The sequence below is a fragment of the Leopardus geoffroyi genome, chromosome D3, assembly GCF_018350155.1.
Source record: "Leopardus geoffroyi isolate Oge1 chromosome D3, O.geoffroyi_Oge1_pat1.0, whole genome shotgun sequence".
NCBI lineage: Eukaryota > Metazoa > Chordata > Mammalia > Carnivora > Felidae > Leopardus > Leopardus geoffroyi.
Genome location: NC_059339.1, coordinates 32,837,731 through 32,865,616, shown reverse-complemented (window position 1 = coordinate 32,865,616; position 27,886 = coordinate 32,837,731). Strand labels below are relative to the sequence as shown.

The window sequence follows — 27,886 nt, the reverse complement described above, 5'->3', positions numbered from 1 at the left end:
TTTTCTGCATGCTACGGTCATGATTTTAAATTAGAATTACAGACTATCATCATTAATCATGAATTTTCTGCATGCTCTAGTCATGATTTTAAGCGAGAATTACAGACTATCATCATTAATCATGAATTTTCTGCATGCTCTAGTCATGATTTTAAATGAGAATTACAGACTATCATCATTAGTCATGAATTTTCTGCATGCTATAGTCTTGGTTTTAAACGAGAATTACAAGCTATAATCATGAATTCATTTTACTATGGCAGTTGAATCTGGTTGTCTGTTTCTTTTTGTTTTGTTTTTTTTTTTTACTTTTTCTTTTTTGGTGGGGAAAGGTTAAGGGATACAAGTTGTTTTCCTTGGCGGTGGTGGTGGTGGTGTTTTGTGTTTTTACTAATAAACACGAAGACAATTTGTAATTCATTGTGAGGTTCACTAAGTGAGCTCACTTTATTGCAGCTGATGTGTGAAGTCGCTAATAAAACTAAATTTTTTTAATGCCAAATTAAAAAAGAATTCACGTGGGCTCAAAATTTGGCAGCATGGCTTGAAAGGTTCCTCGTGTGCCAGTTGAGAAAACCCACTGGCTCACAGGAACGAATGAGTACATCTTCACTCTTGGATTTTGATTCTGCCCTAAAATAAGTCAGGCCACAGCTGTGGGACCGCCTCAAACTTAGCAATGATCAGGGAGCTCCCGAAGAACTCCGTGAGGGAACCCAGAGAGACATGCGTGTTGCCCTGAGATAATGTCACACACACAGTGCCAATCTGAACCGAGCTGCCGCTTGCCCGGGCTCCCTACATCACGGTCGCAGATAAGGAAGAGAACCCGAGTACATCAGGAAGCTCACAGCTCCTGCTGGTTTGCACAGGACTGATCCCATGTGCAGAATTCCATAGTTAGCCCATCGCAGTATAATTAAATAGGAAGGAGGAAGATGATTCAGGAGTATGGATATACTCCTAGTATGTGTACTGAGCTCTTTCCAAAATAGCTTGAAGGCGATTTAACTGAAATGTAGCTGCAGTGGGAAGCATCGAAGTCTTACTGCATCAATAGAATTGTTTCCAACGATAATTATTACTTAAGAAAAGAAGAAATTTATAGCGAAAGCATGAAAGGACCCGGTTTCCTGGATAGATACAAACTTTCCACCCCTGTGTCAACAAGAAATCTCTTGGAATGCAATCTCTACTTCTGTTAGCTGTATCTGGACCTATTCTGACTGATGTTTTGACCAAGGATTAAAAATTCTATCCAAGTTTGGTTTTGATACAGCCATCAAAACCAAGTGCATGTGTAGAAAGACCCACCCATAGCTTCCTATACCGCCCATCCTCCACACCCCCCATGATGCTGAGGTCCACATGCCTCACGCCATATTGGGTATGCAGGTCTGAAACCACATCTGCCTTTGGTAAAACATCGCTGTGATACATGACGGCAAAATGGCTGATGGCATTTTGCTCCGTTGAAATCTCGTTGCTTTTCTTCCTCCTAGACAATATCATCAAGAGGATATTTAATATTTTGAAATTCACCTGGGTCCTGTTTCTGGCAACAGTGGATAGTTTCACAACTTGGCTTAACTCCATCTCAAGGGAGCATATTGACATATCTACGGTTCTGAGGATTGAACGATGCATGCTGACCAGAGAAATTAAAAAGGTAACACTGTTGGTATAATTCTTTTTGCTTCTTCTCACACTGTAAACATTTTAAAAGTCTGTGTCTAGAACTTCAAACAGGATAACACAAAATCTACAGTCTTTCAGTCTTAACATAACCCCTTTGTTTTTCTGTATATCTCAATCTGTTCCACGCTCAGAATTAAAATAATCAGACACTACATGCACATGCACGCATGTACACTCACACACACACACACGCACACGCACACACACACCCCTGGGACAGTGGCCAGTTGATTCGTTCTGTTCCCTCCCTTCACCAGTTTGCAGGTGCGCAGACGCTGCTGTCTCATGACGGATTATGTTGTTTAGTCTGGGAAATTTGGTCTGAAACTTCTCATAGGGGAAATTAAGATATGTGCAGAGCAACAAAATATGGTAACGTGGTTTATAGATAGTATTTAAAACTGATAGTTTGTTTCTGAAAAAGTTACTGTCACTTAGCAAAATTACCTACATATGAGAAGGGATTTGTTTTTTTAAAAGTTTCTATTTTTATTGAGATAAAATTGACATACAACATTATATTAGCTCCAGGTGTGCAACGTAACGATTTGATATTTGTGTATCGACATGATCACAGTTAGTCCGCTTAACATCTATCACCACACATATTTCCAATTTTTTTTTTTTTTTTTTTTTTTTTTTGCGATGGGAACTATTAAGTTCTAGATTTTTAGAAACTTTCAAGTATGCAGGACAGTCACCATGCTCTACACGACATCCCCGGGACTGATGTACTTTACAACTGGAAGTTTGTGCCTTTGACTCCCTTCACCCATAACCGAGAGGGGATTTCTTGTTAGCCTTGCCCAGCGATACGGGGGGCCAATAATTCAATGAGTCAACATCAATCCCCACCTTGAGTAGCTTTGTTGTTTTTTTTTTTTCAACGTTTATTTTTTTGGGGGACAAGGGAGACAGAGCATGAACGGGGGAGGGGCAGAGAGAGAGGGAGACACAGAATCGGAAACAGACTCCAGGCTCTGAGCCATCAGCCCAGAGCCCGACGCGGGGCTTGAACTCACGGACCGCGAGATCGTGACCTGGCTGAAGTGGGACGCTTAACCGACTGCGCCACCCAAGCGCCCCATTGAGTAGCTTTGTTTTAATCCTTGCTTAAGGAGCGCGTAATGGCTGAGAGTTGTCGGTATGGAGAAACGCGCAGGCAGGTAAGCACTGTGGCAATGTCTTCCCCTCCGCAGGGCAACGTTCCCACCCGGGAGAGCATCCACATGTACTACCAGAACCACATCATGAACCTTTCCAGAGAGTCGGGACTGGACACCATTGATGACCGTCCCGGCGCGGCTTCAGGTGCACAGACAGCCCACAGGATGGATAGCTTAGATTCACATGACAGTATCTCCAGGTATTTCACGTTCTAAACAATGGGTTTGCTTTTGACAAAGGTAAAAGAGGTGGGCTTCGCCAATATGAGGAATGAATGTGTGAAATGAAAGTTAATCAAAAACTTACATGGATCCCCACCCCCTTTGGGCTACCTCCCAGCATGCAACAAAGCAAAAGGAATAGTGTCCTCCCCTTGACTGAGCCAGACAAAATCAGGTATCCATAATAGACTATTAGAAGTGTTGGTATGACGCAGAGGCACAGGCTAGAGCTTTCTAAGCTGGAGGCAAGTAAGAACGAGCCTTCCTGATCACAAAACACTGTGTCAAGGGCTGCGTCTTTAATTCCTTTGAAAACTGCTGCCCCATCGAGTATCTTCTATACTAGAATTGTCATCTGGTGCTGTCTTTAATCTTTTCCTTTCAGAATTGTTACTTTGTGATTCATAATAAAAATTAAGAAGGGATTCTGTCAGCTTCCATCTTCCCTGACCTGTGTGATCGCGTGCGTTGTTCTCACAACACGGACCCTGCACCTGCCACACACGGGCCAGCACCACTCACTGTACATGGGTTACCTCTTGGTATCCTTCCAAGACCCTACAAGATGCATACTATTATCATCCCCATTTTACAGAACATGAAGTTCACTTACAGAGAGGTTAAGTAACTTACCCGAAGCCACACAGCTAGGAAGTATTATAGAGCAGAGCCAAGATCCAAAACCACATGGTTCGGCTCAGAGCCCGGTCTCTCAGCCTCCATGGTACCCCGCCTCTCGTGGCCTCTTTCTGCACTCCAGGCCAACTTTGAGAACTGACCTTTCTTACTGCCTATCCCAGTAGACTCCCCATTCTCTGCCTCGCTCTTCTAGACAGCTGCTGCTGATGGCACAGAGCTAGCTTCTGAGTTAGAGCAGAAGTCCCGACATGGCTAGGATGATTAGCTAGGTTGGATGAATTACACCTTGCACATATCTTCATAGGTAAAGAACATTATCACTGAGGACATTTGTCGCTTTCATTAAACATGTTTAATGTTTAATTAAACATGGGCACCTGTTCCATGCCAGGCCCCAAGATCAATTCTGACATAGACACATAAAGATAAGTCATCTCTAAGTAGTTTGAGCCTGGGAAGAAAGACCTACCAATAGGATTATCCATAGAATCCTGGGTTGAGGTTCCTGCCTTAAGGGTGGCTGACTTAGAAGCTCTTAGAAAACCCTCAGTCCCACTTCATACACTGTGCAAGGCATCAGAGGCCTGGTAGAAAATCTGTCCTCCACAAATACTGGATATGTTAACAGATGAAAGAGAGGAGGGAACTGAGACTATGTTATTGATACCACATCCAAAGTAGATAACGTCAAGTTGAAATTACAACTTGAATGGGGAGAGGTGGGTAAAAAAAAATATTTTACCTTGAAGAGCTATGTTTAACTGTTGCTGAATTGCTATATTTGAGCTTCTCCAATCATGCCAGTTCTTCTGCTACCCAATAACTACCTATTGATGCAGATCTATATTTATTAGTATGGAAAGATATTCATTGCATTGAGTAAAAAGTCGGGTTTTAAAATAGAATGTATGCTAAAACTTCATTCTCATTTGTTATGCATATATTGATTTAAATGTGAAATTTGTACAGATACAATTCTGCTTGGATATATCCCTTCCTGTCCCCCAAATAGGTATTGATTCTTTTAAAGTCCTTTGAGGGATAATAAAAGGCATTATATTTTTCCTTTAATTTGGGGATAATCTTTGCTCATTTGTCAGTTCCAAAGAAACATAATATTTTAGCTATTGTAGATTTTTGTGAGAAGAGATACTCAGGACAAAAACTCTTAAGAGTTTCAAGGTCAAAGGGCGCCTGGGTGGTTCAGTCAGTTGAGCATCCGACTTAGACTTCGATTCAGGTCATGATCTCACACCTTGTGAGTTCCAGCCCTGCGTCAGGCTCTGTGCTAACACCTAGGAGCCTGGAGCTTGCTTTGGATTCTGTGTCCCTCTCTTGCTCTGCCCCTCCCCCACTCATGCTCGGCCTCTCTCTCTCTCTCTCTCTCTCTCTCAAAAATAAATAAACATTAATTTTTAATTAAAAAAAAAGTTTCAAGGGCAAAGCATTTATTTGTAATTGAGATCCTGTTCAAGATGCTTTTAATTTCTAGAATAAAATATTTGATTGTTAGAACAGTGGGTATGCTAATAAAATTTTCTCATTCTCTTTACCCAGGCATACACACATTTCTCAATCCATGGTTTTTGAAACCATTAGTAATAGCAAAGTTACAACGTGAAAATTTAGTTTTCATGTCCTTAGATTGGCAAGTGCTGACAGCGCCCCCTTGTGTGTCTTCACTTTCAGGAAAATAGCTTTTTTTTTTTTTTTAATTTTTTTTTTTCAACGTTTATTCATTTTTGGGACAGAGAGAGACAGAGCATGAACGGGGGAGGGGCAGAGAGAGAGGGAGACACAGAATCGGAAACAGGCTCCAGGCTCTGAGCCATCAGCCCAGAGCCTGATGCGGGGCTCGAACTCCCGGACCGCGAGATCGTGACCTGGCTGAAGTCGGACGCCTAACCGACTGCGCCACCCAGGCGCCCCGAAAATAGCATTTTTGAAAGGGGAACTTCATTCTCTTTGGACAGACTCCACTGAGACAAAAAATCATTATGGTTTATATTTTATTTTCATTTTCTGCAAATCATAATAACTCGTCTATTTGGAAGCTTCCAACTTTCTTAAATTTGTTCTTGTTGCAACAGTTTTCTATCTACAAATCAGTCATTTAAACAGAATTATTTTCTCTCGATTCATTTTGATGCGAAAGCTGAAAATCCATTTCTGTCTACCTTCTACCCAGGCTCTTACATATCCCACGTTACTTCCTGGTAGCTATTCCCATAACAAGAAATAAAGCCTGCTTGAGCGTGGGTACAAAAGTATACAATGTGTCAACAGGGAGGCAGGGGGAGGCAAGATTTGTTTGAAGGTAGTGAATATTCAAGATGCTGACAGATGCTACTTTCTAGTGAGAGGGGTCAACGAAGGCCCCCGGGGGATCACAGAGTTTCCAGATCCACACACTCTGTAACCTATTCATGACCAAACAACTGGTTTAAAAAAAAAAAAAAAAGGAGAATGGTAAGATGTATACTTCTCAAGATACATCTTAGTTACTTAGTGAGTTATTGCATACCATGTACAAATGTCCCACTGCATTCAGTTTCGGACATCGCTGCTCTGTATTGCACACTGGGTCTGATGCAAACCCGTTTTCCCTTATCTGCATTCCAGAATAAAAGGCTTCAGTCAGCTCTGGTTAACTTAACAGAAAGTCATGTTCATATTCAACTGGGATGATTTCCTCCCACATAGCGAAGAATACACTTAACATCCGCCCAGGGTATATAATGTGGTTATTGCATATTTATTTGCATCTGTTCTTAAATAATTATAATAATAATGCCCATAATAAGACTTATTTTTTTCTAATGAACGTTTTTTTAACCTCTTCCCTTGCCTAGTTTCATAATACAGAGGGTGTTGTTGTTGCTGTTGTTACCTGGGTCCCTAAGCTTGGCAAGTAAAAAGGAGAATGGATGGAATAACTTTCCCTCAATAATTTGCAATGACACTGCTAGTAATTGGCAACATTATTTTTCATGAACCGCTTTTCTTTTGAAGTTTCATGAAGCTATGTCCTATCTCCCAAAGGGGAAAACTACCCAGAAATATAATTTTTTTTTTCCATAAATTTTCGAGGGTTTTACAGGCTTTCTGGCCTGGCTGGAAAATAGCTGCTCAGGAACCAAACTGAATCAAATAAATCAAAGAGAATTAGAGAGTAGACTGACAACGAGTTGTCCATAAAATAAACATGTGATGCCTGTATTAGTAACTTGTAACTGCATAATAATTGACAACATGCCCAGTTAAGAAATCAACTTAATATTATAAATCACAACATAAGAGGGATTAAAAAAAGGAAGAAGAAGATTGATCAAAATGAAATCAAGTAAACTACCTTTAAGTTGGACCCAAGATTACAAGTGTAAAACCTTTCCCGTGATTAAGAACCATGAGGTAGGAATTATTTAAATCCATTGATTGCTTTTTAACAAAGACTGACAAAATATCCTCCAAACTTAAAACCAGTCAATCAGCCAATAAATTTAGTAGTAGAAAACGAGTACCTTTGAAATTAGTTCCTGGGGTACCAGGGTGGCTCAGTTGCTTAAGCGTCCGACTCTTGATTTCGGTTCAGGTCGTGATGCCAGGATCGTGGGATTGAGCCCCGTGTTGGGCTCTGCACTGAGTGTGCAGCCTGCCTAAGATTCTCTCTCTCTCTCTCTCTCTCTCTCTCTCTCTTTCTCGCTGTCCCTCTGTCCCTCTCCCCACTCGCTCGCTCTCTAAAACAAAAACATAAAAAAAAAAGAATTACAATTCGTTCCCAATGTATTTTTTACTTTTTATTTCAACCTAAAGAAAGGGGAGGCGCAGTAGAGGTCATTATGTTGTTAATAAGTGAGTTAACATACCTGCCGTTTTCTTAGTGGCTGACCTCCCCTTCTGGTTTTTTTGCTTTAGGAAACTATCCAATCTGCAGACAAAATCTGTCTACACTGAAGTCTGCTGGAAGCCATGCTGATTACTAGAAAGGCAGGAATCTTCCCTAGAAGGGATTCCGAGTGGAAGGTCACTCTGAGACACCTGTGTCATTAGACAGGGTCTAGCGTCATCCCCCAGTGGGGCTGCCCATGGCCCCCCCTCCCCGTGCAGAGGACCCAGCCTGGATGGGGCTGTCGCACCTGCCACACATGCTCTGGCTTCCACGTCACCCGTTTTCACCTTTGGGCGTACTGCAGATGGGATTGGGATAAAAGCCTAACAAATGACTTTCTATTCCCTTGACTTATTGCAAAAGTCACGATTTCCTTCAAATCCGGCTGTAAAACGGCACTTATTTTAATGGTTGTTTCCTGAAATCAGATATCGTCTACATTCCTCGAAAATACATTATTTTAAATGGCTGCAAGAAGCGTTAGATGACATTCTAAAGAGCATTCCTAGATACCAAAGGAGTGGTCATCACTTAAAATGTGTCACCTAAAAGGCATGGGCTGATCAGGGAGGTGACAGCAACTGTCCCTTTCACCTTTGTCATCTGGGCCAGTTATCAGAAAGCACCCAATCTTCCCTTTCACTTTTAAAATGCCCTTGGGGCGCCTGGGTGGCACAGTCAGTTAAGCATCCGACTTCAGCCAGGTCACGATCTCGCGGTCCGTGAGTTCGAGCCCCGCATCGGGCTCTGGGTTGATGGCTCAGAGCCTGGAGCCTGTTTCCGATTCTGTGTCTCCCTCTCTCTCTGCCCCTCCCCCGTTCATGCTCTGTCTCCCTCTGTCCCAAAAATAAATTTAAAAAGTTGAAAAAAAAAATTTTTTTAAATGCCCTGGATCGGACGACAGATTGATCACACTCCAAGTAACCAAATTGGGTGGGATGGTGTGGGGTCTGAGGGTCAGCCAGTGTGACAGCGGACCCAGGAATTAACAAGATGAAGCCGACGTTGGGATTAGAACAGTGGTTCCCACGCAGAAAATCTGAGCAGGGCCACAGGAGAGGGCACACGGTATCTTTTTGCCTGCATGCTAACCCCTAAATGGCGGTAAGGGTGCACCCCTAAAACTAGAAAATTAAATACAGAAGTTCAAAGATCCATTTCCCTCATCTTATAAATGAGAGAGAACGGGTTATATGTTATCAATTCTATAAACTTAAAGTCAAAAATTTCTACCGAACAACTTTATCAAATAAGCAATAATATCTGTAGTTATTTTCATCATAATGAAACCTCTTCTGATTCTGAGAGAGAGAGAGAGAGAGAGAGAGAGAGACCTCAGAGAGGAGAATGAATTTCTCTAAACCCCCAGAGCCAGTTCATGTCAGCGTGGGGACTTGAGCCCAGCCCTCACTGCACTTGGCCAGTGCGTTTCTACTCGATCTTGTCCTCCTCTCCTCATTGTATAAAGGATTTGGTGATATCTAGAGGAGTTGGGGCCTTTAAAAAAAAAAAAAAAAAAAAACAGTCGCTATGGCCTTATTAGAGACCATCTGGTTGTTCCCCAACTCTCCTCTGTCACTGCCCTGCATCTTGACCACACGCACAGCATGTTACATGCACTGCAGAGGGGCCCCACCGAGCACTCATGGGCTTGGTGCCACAGCTCTCGGAACCTGAAAAGCCCTTTAACTGGTTCCGCGAGTGAGTGACGCAGATATCCCTACGCTCCCTGAGCCCTGGACGTTGTCACTTCCTGAATGGTTTCCATTGCTGCCTCACAATGTCTGACTGAGCACATCTGGCTGTGTGGGCTGGGCACACAGTAGGCCTCAGTCACTCACATGATAATGGTGTTCGGCCAGGGGATCAGCCATCCTGTGTCACAAAGTCCTGTCCCGCTGGGTCGGCCAGGTCATTAGTGCTCAGGCTAGAAGATTCTTCATTCCAGTAGTCTCCTGCATAGGTTCGTCGGGTGCCTGTACCCCTTTGGGCTAAACTGTATGTCAGCACTGAAATTCTGCCCACGTCATAACTCTGTCTGCTTCTTCCTCAGTTGCTCACGCAGTCCTCAGTCCTGAATCTACCAGCCTTCTCTCCCCCAGTGTCGCTCCGTGGGGTAACAAGAAGTGAGGATTTTAGCCCATGGGTTCTCGCCCTAAATAACATCTGCCAAGACCTAAAACATGATCCAGAAGAAAAAATTCATTAGGCAAAATGAGAAGTTAACAGACAAAATGACCCTGCCATTGCTAGACTTCCTCTGTTGTTTTCTTTGTACCATTTTCTTTCTTTCTTTCTTTTTCTTTTTCTTTTTTCCGATGTTGGTTTATATCTGGTTGCAGATCAAACCAGCATCTCTTTCACACGCAAGGCATCTAGTTTGGCTTCACTGAATACCACTCAGAAAATGGGGTGGATAATTCAGTTTGTCATGGTCATTTCTGAGCCTCGCTCCCTCTCTCATCTTGGAGACCGTTACGTTTTTTCTAAAAATGAAATGTCTATATAAATATTACCCAAGCAGGTATTTCTGCTTAAGCCATTTGGTTACCAAATGGTTTCAATGAACTCGGGATTGGGAGCTCCAAATAAAACATATCTTCTCTAATTTAAAAACAAAACCAAACTCAGCTACAAAGTCATGAAGTACGAATTCTGCTCTGCGAAAGAAATACTGGGACTTGTAATTCTTCTATTTCCCTGTCCCACCCAGAGAGTGACGTTTCGTGATTTATTGCCAGCCGGGATACTTTTATAAAAACGTAGTACTGCTGTGTTTTCTCGTCCGGCCAAACACGTCCTTCCCCATCCTTGAGCCCCGCTGTGGCGCTCGTCCGTAATATTGGTGTCGTGTGTGATTTGCTGCATGACCGTGTGTTGGTCAGTTGAGCCGTGTGTAAACTGATGTACCGCTGGTGTTTTAACACTGTGTCTCTGTAACTGTTTGCGCTGCTAGCTGCTACACTGAAGCAACCATGCTGTTCTCAAGGCAGTCTACCCTTGATGATTTAGATGGACCAGAAACTGTTCCTAAAACAAGTGAGCGTGCTCGACCTAGGCTTCGTAAAATGTTCAGCATGGATATGTCCTCCTCATCAGCTGACAGTGGCAGTTTAGCATCAAGGTGCTTAACTCGTGCATGCTTTGTTTTTTCCCTCACGTTACCACTTTCCCCCCTTCGTGTCATTGCAAACATAAGCTCTTGTGATGTCCGTTTGGTTTTGGTTTTGGTTTCTTAATTTTCATTTTAAGAATTTGCATGACTGACCAAAAGCATAACCGCCGCTCATTCTGGGACATGACTGGTCACTCCCAGGACAGCATTCTCTTACACTAACCGCTCTTTGGTTTTTGTCTGTTAGGAGTTTCTTAAAAATCCTTATTACAAACGTTGTCCTCCATTTTGTAAGTATTTTCCACTTCCTAGGCATAAAGAGATAAGCATGCTCCCTCCTTGATGGAGAGCTCATGTGGGCAGTCCTCACAGAGGAAAATGGGCCAGGAAATATAGAAGACTTTTTCTCATGATTTCATCAAAAGAGACATGCAATAGAAGAAAAAAACAAAATTAAAATCTGCCACAAGGAGTCATTTTTAGTGGATAAGACCAAATCTACAGAACTTAGAATATACTTTACCATTGGCTTTTATAAAGAACATTATCGTGCGGTAGAATATAGAGCCTTTGCCAACTGGAACTTACTGCTTTGGGCTTGAGTTTTCTCATTAAGTCCTACCGTAAGACAATACTCATTTAGAAATGAAATGATTGACATACAGTCCCAAAGCTCTTTGTGGAATTGCCTTTTTGAATGGTCCACGGGGGCACAGAAACATCAGCTGCATTGCGCTTCTCGTGACACCAGAAAAATCACCCGAACCAAGACAAATTTCAGTTTTGACCGTGCACGGTGGTAAATCAGAGGGGTGTTAACTTATTCTCTTCCATTGCACTCGGTTGAGTCCTGAAGGTACCAGGACTCGTTGACTCCCTTCAGGGCCAGACCTGATCCAAAACCATAAAGAACATGCTTGTAATTGGTTAGAGTCCAGCTAGAAGTTAGACTTGATGTGGGGTTGGCTCCACTGTTCTGAAAATTGCCTGGGGTGATCAATTTCATGGCCTTCCTAGGAGGTAAGTCCTAGAAAAATACCCAGTTTGCCTTGGCATTCCAAGAGCTTTCTATGCGATGTCCCGTACTGAAGTCCAAGGTCCTGGGAACATAAACACATGAGTGGGCACCAAGGGTTCACGTAAATGTTCTTCGGTCTCAGGATGCCATGAAGGGCTCTGCCAAGGCCTGTTCATCTGTCCATCCATCCATCCATCCACCCATCCACTCACTTATTGACATGTCTACTGTCGTCCATGACAAGAAAAGTGGGTACGACCTGTATATTTAAGAATCTCTGTGTTTATGGGCCCAAGCTGCTCACCGTATGCCATTCAGATAACAGTACAATTTCAGAGTCTAACATAGTATGGTCCTCTATCTACCAGATTCCACATCTCCAAAACATTTTTGCCTTTCTGCCCTTCAGGGGCTGGGGTAGACAATAAAAACAGGCAGGCCATGAATTTCACTGTTACGGCTGCTGTATTTTCATTTCCAAAGTCGCCTACACAGACATGGCAGGGAAAGTTAGGAGATAAAGGACAGAGAAGGAGAGGTACAAGAGAGATGGTCAGGTTGCCAAAACTAGAGGGTGGAGATAAGTAGGGAAGCTTAGGGAGAATGAATACTCCATGGGGAACAAGTGGAAAAGATAAGTTGCAGTCACTGGGGACAGAGATAGCAGGGGTACACCCTGAGGGTGCAGCCTGCAGGATCCATAGCACTGGAGAGGGTCCATAGCACTGGGGAGGACAAAATGGCAGGCCTTCCCATGTGCAACACAAAGAACCCAGCAGGGGATGGTTGGGAGCCAGAGAGATGGTGAAAATTCAGTCATATGTAATAAGCACCAGTAAGAAAGAGGTAAAGGATGGAAAAATAGGGAGGAGGAACAGATATCCAAGAAATGAGGCATTTTTTCCATAAAGCATGCAGGTTGTTTAATTTAGCCAATATTTTCTCATTCCTATCCTACCTTTATGGGTAGGAGGTAACTCCCATTACGTAGAATTGGGAGTAGAGTACCTCCTGGCCAACACCCACGGACCCAAACCGGCAAAGTTTTGTCTCCATAGGCACCATCCTTTAATATAGTGGTAGGTATGCTATGCTGTCTCCATTTGAAAAGAAACACTGGAAACCATGGCTGCAAATCTTGATACGATTTAGACAACCTCTGTGCATAGGTGGCTTTAGCAACGTCTGAGCCATGTCATGTGACTTGTTCAGGGTCTCAACCGTGCGCGTGCACTGTGGGCTTTTGCATTTTGAGGCTGCTGTTTCCAGTCTCTGCAGACCAGACATGAATACTCTGAAGGAACAAAGCAGGTGGATGGAATGCGGGGGGCGGGGTGGTGGGGGCGGGGGAGGGAACGGGGTGGTAATTTTCTCACCCGCCTTGACGTTTGTATTGGGGAGTGTTGGGAAGGTGTCTCGAGAATCGGGAGGATGCTAAGAGCGGGGTGTGTGCCCTCCCTCTCTCCCGACAGCGAGCCCACGCAGTGCACCATGCTGTACTCGCGCCAGGGGACCACGGAAACCATAGCGGAGGTGGAGGCCGAGCAGGATGACGAGGCGGTGGCCAAAGACGCCGACCAGGGAGGGGAGGAGGCCGCGGACTTGGGGCCGGAGGAGGCCTCGGAAGCCGGCCTCACCCCAGATGCCGAGCTGCCGCACTACTCCACCGAGGATGGGGACGTGGAGGCGCCTCCCTCCTACAGCAAGGCGGTCAGCTTCGAGCGCCTGTCCTTCTGCTCACGGGACGACTCTGCAGGCCAGAGCCACATGGCCGTGAGCCCTGACGAGAGCCGCTCAGACAGGCTCGAGTCCAGCATCTTACCGCCCCTGACTCACGAGCTGACGGCCAGTGAGCTGCTGCTGAACAAGTAAGAGTGCTGGGCGGGTGGGGGGGTGTTCCGCAGGTTGTGGGTAGACAAACTCCCGTGGACAACCGTCCACCTGGACATTCAGAGCAAACAGACCCAATGTTCAGTGCTCCCGTCGTGAAGCACAGAACTAGCCAAAGCCGTCCGTGATAGACGCTTGTGCACATATTTCTTCCTCCAGTAGGCTATTAGGTTGACTCCGCCAGAACTCTGGCCACATGGGAAGGAGGGGAGGGACAAGAGGGATCATGCAAAGCAGAAATCAGTGATTTGGAGAAATGAAGACGAGTTTATTCTCATGTTGTTTATTTGAACAGGATGTTCCATGATGACGAGCTGGAAGAGTCCGAAAAATTCTACGTTGGCCAACCCCGGTTCTTGCTGTTGTTCTATGCCATGTACAACACTCTGGTGGCCCGCTCAGAAATGGTGTGTTATTTTGTGATCATCCTCAACCACATGGTCTCTGCTTCCATGATCACCCTTGTGCTTCCCATTCTGATCTTCCTCTGGGCCATGCTGTCTGTGCCCAGGCCCAGTAGACGATTCTGGATGATGGCCATTGTCTACACAGAGGTAAGCCTCGAGTGGGAATTGCTAATAAATCGCCTCCGGCATTCACTCGAGGCAGGCCAGCCCTGTCTCCCAGACAGTTTCACGCAGGACATTCAAGTAAATGGATGTTCTTAGATAGGCAAATGACTATTAACTAACAGTTATTTAGTGCTGGCGATTGTACATGTCTTTTGACAGGTCACACCACACCAAGATAGGCACCAGTATCGTTTGGTTTAACATATAAGGAAACAGCTTTAGCGAGATGAAATAACCGACCCAGGCCTCCCAACTGGCAAGTGATGGGGGAGGCTTTTGAAATCTGGTCGTCTGTCCTATGATATGAACCTAATCATAGGACATAATGTGTTATTTATGAAATAATGTGTTATTTATGCAGAAATTAGTGTCTCGTGCCAGTGGATGTGCAGTGAATGGATGCTGAATTAAACAACACAGTAAGCAACTTGAATATAGTTTGATACAACATGCATATTTCCCATTTTTAAGCTTAAAGCCAGTTTCAACACACAAAAACACAAAGTCACATAAGCACCTACCTAAAAATCTGAATAACACGAGGGTAAATTACCATTTCATTTTCATCACGTGTGAGGGAACAGGAGACACTCTTCCCAATTATACGAACCTGTTTTTCTATCCTTCCCCATCAAATATATGCAATGTCACAAACTCCCATGACAACGATAAAATTGGGAATTAAAAGGGAGGCTCAATAGCCTTTTTTTCCTTGGGTTATTGTAGTTCTTTGTGTTCTGAGGTCTTTGAAGAAGGCGAATTTTCTTACCTGGCTCATAAAGGAAAGTTTTCCCTAACATTGGTACTGTAGTTGCTTCTTAAAGGATGGAATTCATGATGGATGTACGTTGAGATTCCAGAAATTTTGTAGGTTTATAGGTAATTCACCAGTAAAATAAAGCAAAGCTTTTATCAAAGCATCTCGAAAGTATCAGTGTAAAGTATCATGTATCTTATTTCCATAGTAATTACTTAAATATAATTAAATACTTATAAAAGGTGGAAAGCCAACTACCTAGCTATCACTTTAAGTAGACTGTCTGTCACGATCTTGCCAAAATAATCATTTTTAAGTCTTACTTCCATCACATAAACTTTGTGATCCGGGACATAAATGACCCCCTCTTTGGGGAATGGGTCCATTCTCTGTACCACCTCTGTACAGAGGTGAGGGAGTTTCTAACCTGGAAGCGAAGGAAGGGAGTTTCTAATGTAGAAGTGAAGGAAGAAGGAAATTCTCTAAAAATTTAGAGAAGGGAACAAGAGCTACTTACGTTATTTCATCATAAAATGAAATCTTCCTAGTTAGGTTAAATTGGGGCTCCCCATTTTCTCTGTCACACCAAGAAGGGAGGAAGTAGAAGATTAAGGTGATGTTAATTCACTCTACAAGTTAGACTATGCACCAAAACCCAGGAACTATGCCAAGCATAAGAAGAGGACAATAAATTTAATAAAAAAACTTTAAAAAAAAAAAGTTGTTTCTGTTTCTCAATGGCTCACAAACCAATATGGTGAACACATAGGATGTAAACAAAGAATTGCCCTACAGTACAACACAAAACCGCATTAGAGAGCATACAAGAAATACGGATATGGTCTGTGCCTCGTGCAGCCTGGGTGGTGTGGAGAGAGGCCATCATAGCATCTTCTCAGTAGAAGACAACTTAGAACTGAGTCTTAACGGATGAGTGTAAGGTCATCAAAGGACAAAAAGCAAAGGGTCAAACAAAGGTATAGACCCTCTGACGTGTGCCCAGAATGACACATGGCTTGTGATGGCTGGGAGGCAGGCCGTGAGTGGACAGCACGGTAGTAGGCTCTTGGGAATGTCAACAGGGTGTATGCTCAGGACTTTCTCCCCTTGGTATGAAAGTATTTGAAAAGACGGTGAGAGGTCATGGGATGTGAACTGACCCAATGGCCACGAGGCTGAAGATGAATGGGGTAAATGAGAAGTTTTAGTAAGTGACCCAAACGGGTTGGGGGTGCGAGTGAGAAGGAAAGAGGCAAAGATAGTCTTCAGGTATCTGCTCTGGCATCCGTTTGTGGCAGTGCTGCTCAGCATGGTAAGAAACACAGGACTGTTCTTTGCGGAAGCTTGGCTATAAGAAAGAGAGAGACGGGAGGAGGGTAAAGTGACTCTAGGTCGGAAGAGGACTTCGAAAAATATTTTTTATGGATGAATTGCATGAATTGCAATTAATTCCCAGTGACCCAGCTGTCAGAGGGATGTTTAGATGAGGCCTGTCAATTGTCTCATGTGTCTTTGTCACAGACCGCTTCTCCCCAACATTTGTACCCTTAACTAGTCACCACAACCGGCAAGTTTTTATTTCTTTTTATTTCTTCTTGAGGAGAACTTCCAGGGAGCAATGAAATGGTGAGAACAGGGGCACCTGGGTGGCTCAGTCGGTTAAGTATCTGACTTCGGCACAGGTCATGAGCTGTTCGTGGGTTCGAGCCCTGCATCGGACTCTGCTGACAGTGCAGAGCCTGGAGGCTGCTTCAGAATCTGCATCTCCCTCTGTCTCCGCCCCTCCCCCACCCACGCTCTACCCCCTCTGCCTCTCAAAAATAAAACATTAAAAAAAATTTGTTTTAACGGTGAGAACAAAGAGGTCAGAGGAAAATGAAAATAGGCATCAAAACTGCCTGAGATGCTCAGGAAGATTACAAATGAAAGCAATATGTAAAATATAGAATTCTTTTTGTTCAGGTTTGTCCTCGTTACCATATCTTAATAGCTGAGTAATTAAACCTTATTAAACTAGTATAAACTAGCCAAGTCCTGAAAAATAGAAAAACTCATAAGTAGGTGCCGTGAGTAACCTGGCCGGCTCTGATGTATCTGCAGTCCTGCCCTGGCAGCAGTAAGATATTGCTCTTGGTCTAAAGTCCATGTACGAATGATAATGTTATTTTTCCACATCATTGTGTGTGATCTTATCACCAAAACTGTGAAATGATCTTTTTCTTAGCTTTTATATCACTATTTTTCATGTAGAACCATTCTTAAAAGGAGTGATTTTTTTTTTTTTTTTTATTTCCATCATCTGCATGTAGGTGGCAATTGTGGTCAAGTATTTCTTCCAATTTGGCTTCTTTCCCTGGAACAAGAACGTGGAATTGAACAAAGATAAACCTTTCCACCCACCGAATATCATAGGAGTGGAGAAGAAAGAAGGCTATGTCCTTTATGATCTCATTCAGCTCTTGGCTCTTTTCTTCCATCGGTCCATTTTGAAGGTACTGCACGTTAACACTTAACCGGGTCATGTTGATCATTGCAGCCCCGTGTGATACTCCTGGAGAACCTGAACATTACGATTGGCGATGAGGCCAAGGCATATGGGGCTCAATAAGGGAAACTGTAACAAACTTGGAAGAGAATTCCCCCATATTTCTACTTCTATTATGAACATATCATAATTAATCCATATTTGTGGGAATTGTGTTAGAGAAAATGCATAACCTTGCAAAGGTATGTTATCCAAGGAAACCACTTAGCCAAAACTGAGTTTGCCTGAATTTTCTAGTTCTTCTGATAAATTACCTGAATTCATGCAGTTTACTAATTCTTGTTATGAATATATTAACAAATGTGTTAACATTATGTTTTCAGTTCTAGAAATTGAAGTTTAAATTCCTGCATTTAAGACATGGTGGTAGTATGTTGTATGTCAACTACACCTCCGTTTAAAAAAAAAAAAGACATGATTGTATAAATTTGGTCACTTCACAACTCTCTTGCAACTTGTATCCTTTTTCACATCATTTAAAAAATGTATATATAAACCTTTAGGCATTTTGCTGCCTTCTCATTAATATTTCAGTGGTTTAGCAGCTACAGTTGAATATTTAAAGCATAGAATAAACAAAATTTTGGCGTTTCCTATTGATATACTTACTCTGGTTTCTTAGAAAATTTCATATCTATGGTGAATGTATTTGAGGTACTCTTATGCTGAAATTTTGGCTAATGATATGAAAAATCGTTTTTAGAATAACAAATCTTTTCATAAGGAGACAAAACTACCCTACAGCTTTGGAAATCTAGGAAACCAAACAGTTCAAACTACGTGGAAATTTCAAATGTGGTTAAAACTATCCTATTTGGTATGAATTGCTATAGATCTTATAAATAATTGGAAGAATTCACTAACAAATACACTACTATGAAAGTAGTAAAAGAATCTAAACATGTTCCAATGTTGGCCAAAGAGAAAACAATTTTTAAAACGATTTAAAAGAAAAAAAATGATTGAAAAGAAATCAATATAAGTTGGAAAATCCCATTAGGAAAATCTAGCATGTTTGTTATGTTTTCAAGAATGCATCCACTGACTTTTCTTTTTGAAATAATATACCTATTAATATTTAAGAATAGGGATGCCTGGGTGGCTCAGTCAGTGAAGTGTCAGACTCTTGATTTTGGTGCAGATCATGATCTCATGGTTTATGGGATCATGCCCCACTCCCAGTCAGTGGAGTCAGGCTCCACACTGGGCATGAAGCCTGCTTCAGATTTTCTCTCTCCCCTTCTCTCTGCCCCTCCCCACCTCAAAATAAATAAATAAACTTTAAAAAATTCAAAATAAAAGAATAATCTGTGTATTAGGTGACATTGTCTTTTAATGAGTTGATCATGCTCCCAAGTTGTTTTTTGACCAACTGAATTTTGGCAAATTGGACTGGAGCTCTTATCCTCTACAGCATGTGTCAGAGGGAGGACTGGGTGAGCTCCTGGGGAATAAATGCATAGCCTGGCAGTCCGGGCACTCAGGAGGCAGTGGGCTCACGGGGGAGCTTCAAGAAATGGCAGCAAGGTCTTTGTAAGGTGGACTTGCGGTCCAGGTAACCTCTTGCACCAGCAAGACCCCTGGTTTTTCTCAGCCTCTCCTACTATCCTTCCTCCTGCTGTCCTACCAGCCCCTTTTGCCCATTTCTTGGAAGCAAAATGCAGGCTCTACAGAGTGCATCACAATCTCTGTCTCATATGTGGGCCAACATTTTTTGAGTAGAGTATTTGCAGCTCTGTTCCTGACCCAGCCGTGGGTGATGCAGGGGTTCACAGCTTACCGGGGATGTTCAGGGAGACATAGCATTTGTATTCAAGTGTAGGTATTTGGTGAACATGGACGGTAGGGCTAAATTCACCCACTGATATTTAAAATGCTACTTGTAAACACAGAGAAATATGTTCTAGAAAGTGCTTTCCCTCAGGAACGAGTTAACTGATTATAACTTCGCCTTTACTCCATCTGCCAGACATGATCTGCATCCATGTCAATTAGTTAGCCAAACTCATGATCTGCACCAGCCCGTCCCCGCTCTCTGGGACTATCATAAACATCTAGATAATAAGCTTTCCTAGAGTCCCTTCATTTTCCAATCCTTTTTCTGCTTTATTGCAGTATGAGTGACAAAAATAATTGTAATATATTTAAAGTGTATACATTGTGGTGATGTGTCTTACGTAGACACAGTGAAAGGAGCACCTCCATAGGGTTCATTAGTTCCCGTCGCCTCCCGTATATATCTGTTTTCTTTTTCATTATTTTTTTCCTCCCTTCCTCCCATCCCCCACCCTGCTTCCTTCCTTCTTTCCTTCTCTCCTTCCTTCCTTCCTTCCTTCCTCCCTCCCTCCCTCTTTCTTTCTTTCTTTCTTTCTTCTTTCTTTCTTTCTTTCTTCTTTTTCTTTCTTTCTTTTTTGTGAGAAAATTTAAATTCTAACTATCTAGCATATGTCAGTTTTATGATGCAATATCACAGCCACAGTCACGATGTTTCACATTTGGCTTTCTAATCGTGGGGGATGCGATGCTACCTCACCGGGAATGGCTGTCTGAGTTGTCCCTTATGCTTTCTCAGTGCCACGGCTTATGGGATGAAGATGACATCACCGACAGTGGCACAGACAAGGAAGAGTCGGATGATGAGTTGTCCCTCAGTCGTGGCAGGAGAGCCTCCTCTGATTCTCTGAAATCCATCAACCTGGCCGCGTCAGCAGAGTCGGTGCACGTGTCCTTCCCGGAGCAGCCCACGGCCATCCGGAGGAAGCGATCGGGCAGTAGCTCCCAGATATCCCCCAGATCCAGCTTTTCTTCCAATAGGTCCAAAAGAGGTATCTGTCACATGATTTCCTTAGGCTGGAAAAACTTCTGAGTTTTCTGGTTGTTCCGGTGCCAGTGGGTCTGGGTCTTGGGCAGGGGCGTTTACGGGGTGCTCTCAAGGAGACAGATGTGGTGATGTGAGAAGAAAGTGCTTTGACATCACAGACTCAAGTTCAGTTCGTAGCTCAACTGTGTGACCTGGGGCAGCCATATTGTTCTTTAAAACATCTGATTCCTTCCCAGGACGAGGATTTGGGGTCATTGTGAAAAGTGGCCAGCACACTGCCTCGTATAGAAAGTGCTGGACACATGCTAGTTTTTAAATCATATCCAGAGATATGAGATATTTCAGGGTGTGTCCAGAATGCTATAAATCACAATTTATTTTGAAAATATTTTTAGACTTTATCAATGGAAACTTTTAGCAAAACCACCTATTTATTCCCTAAGCTAGTTAATTTCTAACTAAATAGTTGGATATTATCAGCAGACAGATAAGCTCTCCAGTTTCCACTCTTGGAGAAATTGGGTTTTTGTATTTATAGTGCTCCTGCCTGAAGCTTTCCAAACACCCGTGTATTCATCTTCAGAATACACTTTTCAGGCAGGCACCAGCAGTCATCCATATTCGTTTTACAGTTAGAGAAATCTGGACATGAGAAAGGCATGGGGCATGGACCCAATCTGGAAAACCCACAACCTGGGACCCCATTTAGCACGATAAAAACTATTCTTCCAATCTATTTCTTCCTGGAATAAAGATCATATAACAGGGGCGCCTGGGTGGCTCAGTCTGTTAAGCATCCAACTCTTGGTTTCGGCTCAGGTCTTGATCTCTGGGTTCATGGGTTTGAGCCCCATGTCAGGCTCTGCACTGGTAGAATGGAGCCTGCTCAGGATTCTCTCTTGTGCCCTTTCTCTGCCCCGCCCCTGCTTGAGCTCCCTCTCTCTCTCTGTCTCTCCCTCAAAATAAATAAATAAACTTAAAAAAAAAAAAAGATGGCCTAACAACCCCAGAAGGAGACAGTGTTGGGTGTAGAAACCCAAATACATTTCACTGTGGAGGCAGAGTTGAAACTGCAGATTGCAAATCCCCAGTCACTATTCTTACAGTCCATCGTATATAGTCACCCTCTCAATCTGCTTCAGGCCATCCTCTGCTCTGTGGGTTCCAGGGGCTTCTGTGGTGTTTATGTCAACAAACCTGTAACTCAGCACATCTTGGGTTTTTTTCTGTCTCTAGGCAGCACAAGCACCCGAAACAGCAGTCAAAAAGGAAGCAGTGTTTTGAGCATCAAGCAGAAAAGTAAAAGGGAACTTTATATGGAAAAGCTTCAAGAACATTTAATCAAAGCAAAAGCATTTACCATAAAGAAGTGAGTCCATGAAGACACTTGGTGTGGGGTGTTTTATTTTAGGGTCAGGGAGCTGATATCAATTATTTCATGTAAACCAGGGGTGCAGAGCAGCGAAGTTACCTCTCATATCACAAACATCATCTGCTTAAGGCATAAGAAAATGACTTGTTATTATATTGTTCTTAATGGAGATGTAATTGACATATAAATTAAGTTCAGGCGTACAATATAATGATTTGATAGATGTATACGTTGTGGGATGATCACAATAGTCAACATTCATCACCACCTGTAGTTACAGATTTTTTCTTATGATGAGACCTTTTAAGATTTACTCTCCTAGCAGCTTTGTAATGTGAAGTACACAGGGCACCTGGGTGGCTCAGTTGGTTAAGCGTCTGACTCTTGGTTTTGGCTCAGGTCATGATCTCACGGCTCATGAGTTCAGGCCCCACATCAGGCTCCTCGCTGACAGCATGGAGCCTGCTTGGGTTTCTCTCTCTCCCTCTCTCTCTCTGCCCCTCCTCTGCTCTCTCTGTCTCTCAAAATAAACAAACTTAAAAAATTTTTTTTAATGAAATGTAAAGTGCAGGATTATTAACTGCAGTCACCATGCTGTGCACCCAGGACTAACTTTATAACTGGACTTTGTATGCTTTGACCCCCTTCACCCTTTTGCCCAGCCCTCCTTCATGGCAATCACCTATTTGTTCTCTGTATCTCTGAGTGTGGGTTCTTCTTTTTTTTTTTTTTTAGATTCCACATATTAGTGATATCATATGTTATTTGACTTTCTCAGACTTGTTCCATGTGTGTGTGTGTGTGTGTGTGTGTGTGTGTATTCATCCCAATAATATATATACTTCATTATATACCACTGTGCAAACACACACACACACACACACACACACACACACACACACATTTTTTTTTAACCATTCATCCATTGAGGGACACTTGGGGGCCATGAGTTGGCTATGATAAATAATGCTGCACTGAACCTGGTGTGCAGAGATCTTTTTGAGTTAGTGTTTTCATTTCCTTCAGATAAATACCCAGAAGTAGAATTGCTGTATCCTATTGTAGTTCTATTTTTTAATTTTGGAGGGGAGCCTTCATACTGTTTTCCACAGTGACTGCACCAATTTGCATTCCCACCAACGGTGCACGAGGGCTCCCTTCCCTCCATTTCCTCACCAACATGTTATTTTTCTGTCTTTTTGTGTGAAGTAATGTATTGTTTTTAAAAATCGCTTTTCAGTGTGATTCATTTTTATATCCATTACATTTATAAACATAGTTTTCCTATTTGAATAGAATAAGTAATTTCAAGGATTCACAGTATGTATTTCCAAGCATCATCATGCTAAATCCCACCTAGACAGAGAGGTGTATGATGTCAAAGTTGAAAGGTTAGAGAAACACTCTCATCCTGGAGAGGGGAAACTGAGGTTCACTGGCACACAGCTGGTCTCCAGCAAAATGCATGAGCCCCTCCTCCAGTGCCAGGGACCTTGACAGGCAGCAGACAAGCAATGGGAATGGAGGAGGTTCGGCAAGGCTGGCCTTGAATGTGGCCTCTGAGACCAGGAGGGCCATCCAACGTGAACCTGGCCTTGAATTGAAGGCAGAACCCAGAAAACAAGGAAGACAGAGCAGAGGCTGGACAGAACAAGGTGTAGTCAAAAGCCCAGGGCACTATGTAGGAATCAGAAGGGGCACAGGACCCATAAAGGGGAGGAGCAGGGGCTACCTAATGTGTACAGGGTGCTCAGGTCAGACTCCAGGTCTAAGCACCATTATGTAGTCCCATCTAATTCTCACCCCAGCCCTGTGGGGTTTTACAACAGAGGAAACAAAACACAGAGAAGTAAGGAGCATGCTCAGGGGCTCACAGGCAGGGAGTAATTGAATCAGGTGACAAACCCAACACCTCATTTCTGGGGCTTTCGACCATTCTCTTGTGCTTCGAACAACAGAGGAGGCCTCTGGTCTCATCAGCACAAGGAGGCAGAGTGCCAAGGAAGGCACTTGAATGTGTCTGCACTTGCCATTAGAGCAGAAGCCTCCCCACCCCACACCGGGCTCTGCTGAGGCTGAAAAGGGAGGTGTGACCTGCTGGGAGAGAGGGATACGGAGGAATGGAATGATGGAAATACCCGGTCATCCCTCCCATCCTGCCCCTCCTGAAGCAAGTGCTGGGGTCTCTGTTTTGCAGGACTTTGCAAATATATGTGCCCATCAGACAGTTCTTCTACAACCTCATCCATCCAGACTACAGTGCTGTGACCGATGTGTATGTGCTCATGTTCCTGGCTGACACTGTTGACTTTGTCATCATCGTCTTTGGCTTCTGGGCCTTTGGGGTAGGTTGGGGGGTGAAGGCCACCACACTTCTAACGAGTAAGAGCGATGCTGTCCTGTGAAGTGCCACTCGTGCCTAAACCTGTTGTTTCCTTCCCAGAAACACTCAGCAGCAGCAGACATCACCTCTTCGCTGTCAGAGGACCAAGTCCCTGGGCCTTTTTTGGTGATGGTCCTAATTCAGTTTGGAACCATGGTCGTGGACCGAGCACTATACCTCAGGAAGACCGTCCTGGGAAAGGTCATTTTCCAGGTCATTCTTGTGTTTGGAATTCACTTCTGGATGTTCTTCATCTTGCCTGGTGTGACTGAGAGGTAAGGTGGAAGCCGGAGGCACGCTCCCACTTTAACGCAAGTATGTTCCAGGAGGTTATCATGCCATACGCATCACCACAACAAAATCACCAGGCACAGGCAGAGGCATGGCTAAACAGCACCATGGGTTGGAAAAGTTAGAGATAATCATCACTATCAAATTCAGTGTGGCTCAAAACGTGAACTGATTCCTCAAACACATTTTCATTGTGTGTTCATTCGCATTCATAGAAATCGGGTTTTTCAGGGTGGGAGAAGTGATGACCTTGGCGATCTGAGAAAACCAGAGGCCTTCCATTGTGATTGTCTCTACCCCTTAGTAGACAGAGATGAACCAGAGATGGTCTTACAGGCACTGCTAAGAGAATGAGAGGCTCTCAGACTATGTCCTATGAGAAAGTGGGACATAAAAAGAGCAGCCTAAAGTTCAATGGGGAAAGGGCCAGTGAGATCCTTGGAGGTGGCTGTCTGCTGCCTTTCCCTGTCTCCCTGAGCTCTAAGGTCCAGTCATATTGAGGGCGCCATGTCCTCCTACACCTCATGGGACCTTGTTCACTGCCCTTCTCTCCTGCCTCCAACCCACTCTTCCTCCTCACCCTTTAGATTTCCCAGGTTGCTTCCACCAGAAACACTACTTGGGACCGAGTTGGTGCCAAACGCATGAACAAATGGATGCGCCAATGAATGAAAGAGAAACAAGGGAGACTGCTATAAACAGGACATTATGGGAACAAAGGGTGAACAGAAGGGGACATGGAAGCACCCATATAATGTAATAGGAATGATCTTTGTAATGAACATATCATTAAAAGTCTTCATGTTTTACAGGAAGCTGATCTTTTTATCATACCTCAAGGGTCATTCCTGGCCAAGCCTTGTGAATAACATGGCAATCTGGCTGGCCAATGCCATTTTCCGAAGAGTGACTAGAAAGTAATGAAAACTGCTCTCACTTATGTGGTTCATAACTTGACTCAAATGGCATTCTTAACGAGGAAATTCAACTCTCTCCTGACAATGCTTCAGCTACCTGTCTACTCTCACCTGGATGGTTAGGCTGTGACCTTTTGATTTTGGTGGCAATGCAAATATTGTAAAAGCAAAAATGGAGTTAGGATATTTCCCATGAGTCTGAAGTAAAACTAAGTAAATAAAGAATTGTTACCCAGAAAAATGCCAACAGCCAAATAAGTCCTTCACACTAAACTGCGTATGGGGAGAGTAAACATATCTCAGCTGATAAAAATAATTCAGATTAAGGCAAGCTTTTTGTTAAAAGACTAGTATTTTGTTAAAATACTTTGTAAGGACATTGTAGATCTTATTTGTTAGTCCTTAAAGTGAAATAAATGCACTTTTCTCTATAAATAATTCTATATACATATCAACTCAGAGAAGTAAACCACATTCAAAAGCCATGGTAGTTAGATGATGAATGTTATCTCTGTGACATTTAAGAGCATCAATGGGCATTCTCCACCAGCCTTCCTAGAAACTCTTAATTTCAGAGATGAAAGGGACCTTAAAAAGCTTTCTAGACCTGCTAACTTCACAGATGAAGATAGGTAAAACCCATACAGAAGAGTGGTGTCCCCAAAGTCACTCAGTTGGCTAGTGGTGAGACCAGATCCCAATCACAGACCTCTTGACCCTACTGTATGCTACACCCCACCTCCCATGGGGGGGTGCTCACTACCAAGCAGATTTCTTGAAATAATACAACCTACAATTCGTTGTGCAGTTGTGAAAAGGTTTTGATTTTTCCATCCCCAGAACAGAGTTCCAGAGCATGGATGTTGCCATGTCCTGATAGAAAAGTTCATAGAGACTGGTGTTTCCAGAAAGAGGGCAATGGAGAAGCCATGGAGAATCCTTCAGCAGGATCAAATTACCAAATGTTGGGTTATTCCTGCTGGTATGAGTTTCCAATTGATGCTGTAACAAATTGCCACAAACTTAGGGCTTAAAACAGAATGAATTGATCATCTTATGCTGGACTAAAATCAAGGGGTAGGCAGGGCTGCATTCCTTTCTAAAGGCTCTAGGGGAGAATCCCTTTCCTCGCCTTTTCTAGCTTCTTGAGGTGCTAGCCTTCCTTGGCTCATGGCCCGGCCTCAGTCTTCAAAGCCAACATCAGTGAGTGGAGTCCTCTTCTCATTACTTCACTCTTTCCCTTCCTCCACCATCATGGTTCCCTCTGACCGCAGCTGAGAAAGATTTCTTCCATTAAGAGCTCATTGATTAGATTCAGCCCACCTGGATAACCTAGGCGATCTCCCTACTTCAAGGTCCTTAATCTAATCTCAACTATAAAGCCTTCTTTTTCTTTGAAAGTTAACAGGGGCACCTGGGTGGCTCAGTTGGTTAAGTGTCCTACTTCAGCTCAGGTCATCATCTCACAGTTCGTGAGCTTGAGCCCCACATCGGGCTCTGTGCTGACAGCTCAGAGCCTGGAGCCTGCCTCAGATTCTGTGTCTCCTTGTCTCTCTGCCCCTCCCCTACTCATGTTCTGTCTCTCAAAAATGAATCTCTCAAATTTTTTTTTTTAAAAAATGAAAGGTAATATATTCACAGGTTCTGGGCATTAAGCAACAATACCTTGCAAACCAAATAGAGCTGGAATGTTTGTTATAATACCTGAATTAATGAAAACTTCAACTCAGTTTCTCATTTATTGAGTGCCTGCTATGTCCAGGGCAGTAGACCAGGTGAAAAGGGGCATAACACTAACGTGAATAAAGCAGAGACCTATCCCCATCTGGGAAGGACCACATGATGGGATTCCAGAGATTGAGGCACTATGGTAAATACTAACACTATGCCCATAGCTGCACACCTAAGACTAATATAATTTTATATACTATTAGTATAATTAGTATAGTTATGTTATATATATTATATAATGTTATATATAAAATTTCCTATGCCCTTTGTAGACAGAGGCTTATCCCTCACCTCTAGCTTCTGGTACATCCATTTTCTGTCCCTACAATTTTGCCTTTCTCAGAACGTCACTTAAATGGATCACACATCCTATGGCTTTTAAGGCTGGCTTTTTTCACTTGGCATAATATATTTGACATTCATCCATGTTGTTGCATGTATCAGTACTTAATTATTTTTTGTTGGTCAGTAGTATTCTATCATGTAAATGTACCAAAGAGTGTTTAAATATACAAAAGTTGAAGGACATTGGGGTTGTTTATAGTTCTTTGGCAATTACAAATAAAGCTGCTATAAATATTACCAAAAAAAAAACGGCCACAGAGATCATTTCTGTCTCATTGGATCTCACTTTTGAGCCTCACCTAATGGTCATTCCTAGTGCAATGTATTACCCTATCTTTATTTTTGGACATTTAATGCAAGATATATTAGGATTGGTGAGACTTGAGTCTACATTGCCAGCATGTCAGTGACAATATAATTTCATGTCATTTCAAGCCATGCTGCCATCACTTGTTAACATCCCAGATTCATTTTTCCTCCTCCAGATATTGTTGCTAAAAATTTTACTCATTACT

At 43.0% G+C, this 27,886-nt stretch overlaps 1 protein-coding gene across 18 annotated transcripts in view; it reads left to right on the top strand.

Annotated features, from left to right (window-relative positions):
• The window catches only part of PIEZO2 (piezo type mechanosensitive ion channel component 2), a 472,860-nt gene that overhangs the window by 425,225 nt on the left and 19,749 nt on the right, over positions 1–27,886 (top strand). For 14 of the 18 annotated variants that reach the window (XM_045458719.1, XM_045458721.1, XM_045458713.1 and 11 more), the window contains 10 exons: positions 1,503–1,669; positions 2,898–3,064; positions 10,571–10,738; positions 13,220–13,615; positions 13,933–14,191; positions 17,276–17,458; positions 20,084–20,336; positions 21,569–21,701; positions 23,902–24,049; positions 24,148–24,362. In XM_045458719.1, the coding sequence (XP_045314675.1) occupies positions 1,503–1,669; positions 2,898–3,064; positions 10,571–10,738; positions 13,220–13,615; positions 13,933–14,191; positions 17,276–17,458; positions 20,084–20,336; positions 21,569–21,701; positions 23,902–24,049; positions 24,148–24,362 (2,089 nt within the window). The remainder of the gene's footprint in view (positions 1–1,502; positions 1,670–2,897; positions 3,065–10,570; positions 10,739–13,219; positions 13,616–13,932; positions 14,192–17,275; positions 17,459–20,083; positions 20,337–21,568; positions 21,702–23,901; positions 24,050–24,147; positions 24,363–27,886) is intronic. The other 4 variants (XM_045458723.1, XM_045458722.1, XM_045458720.1 and 1 more) reach the window with 1 other exon arrangement.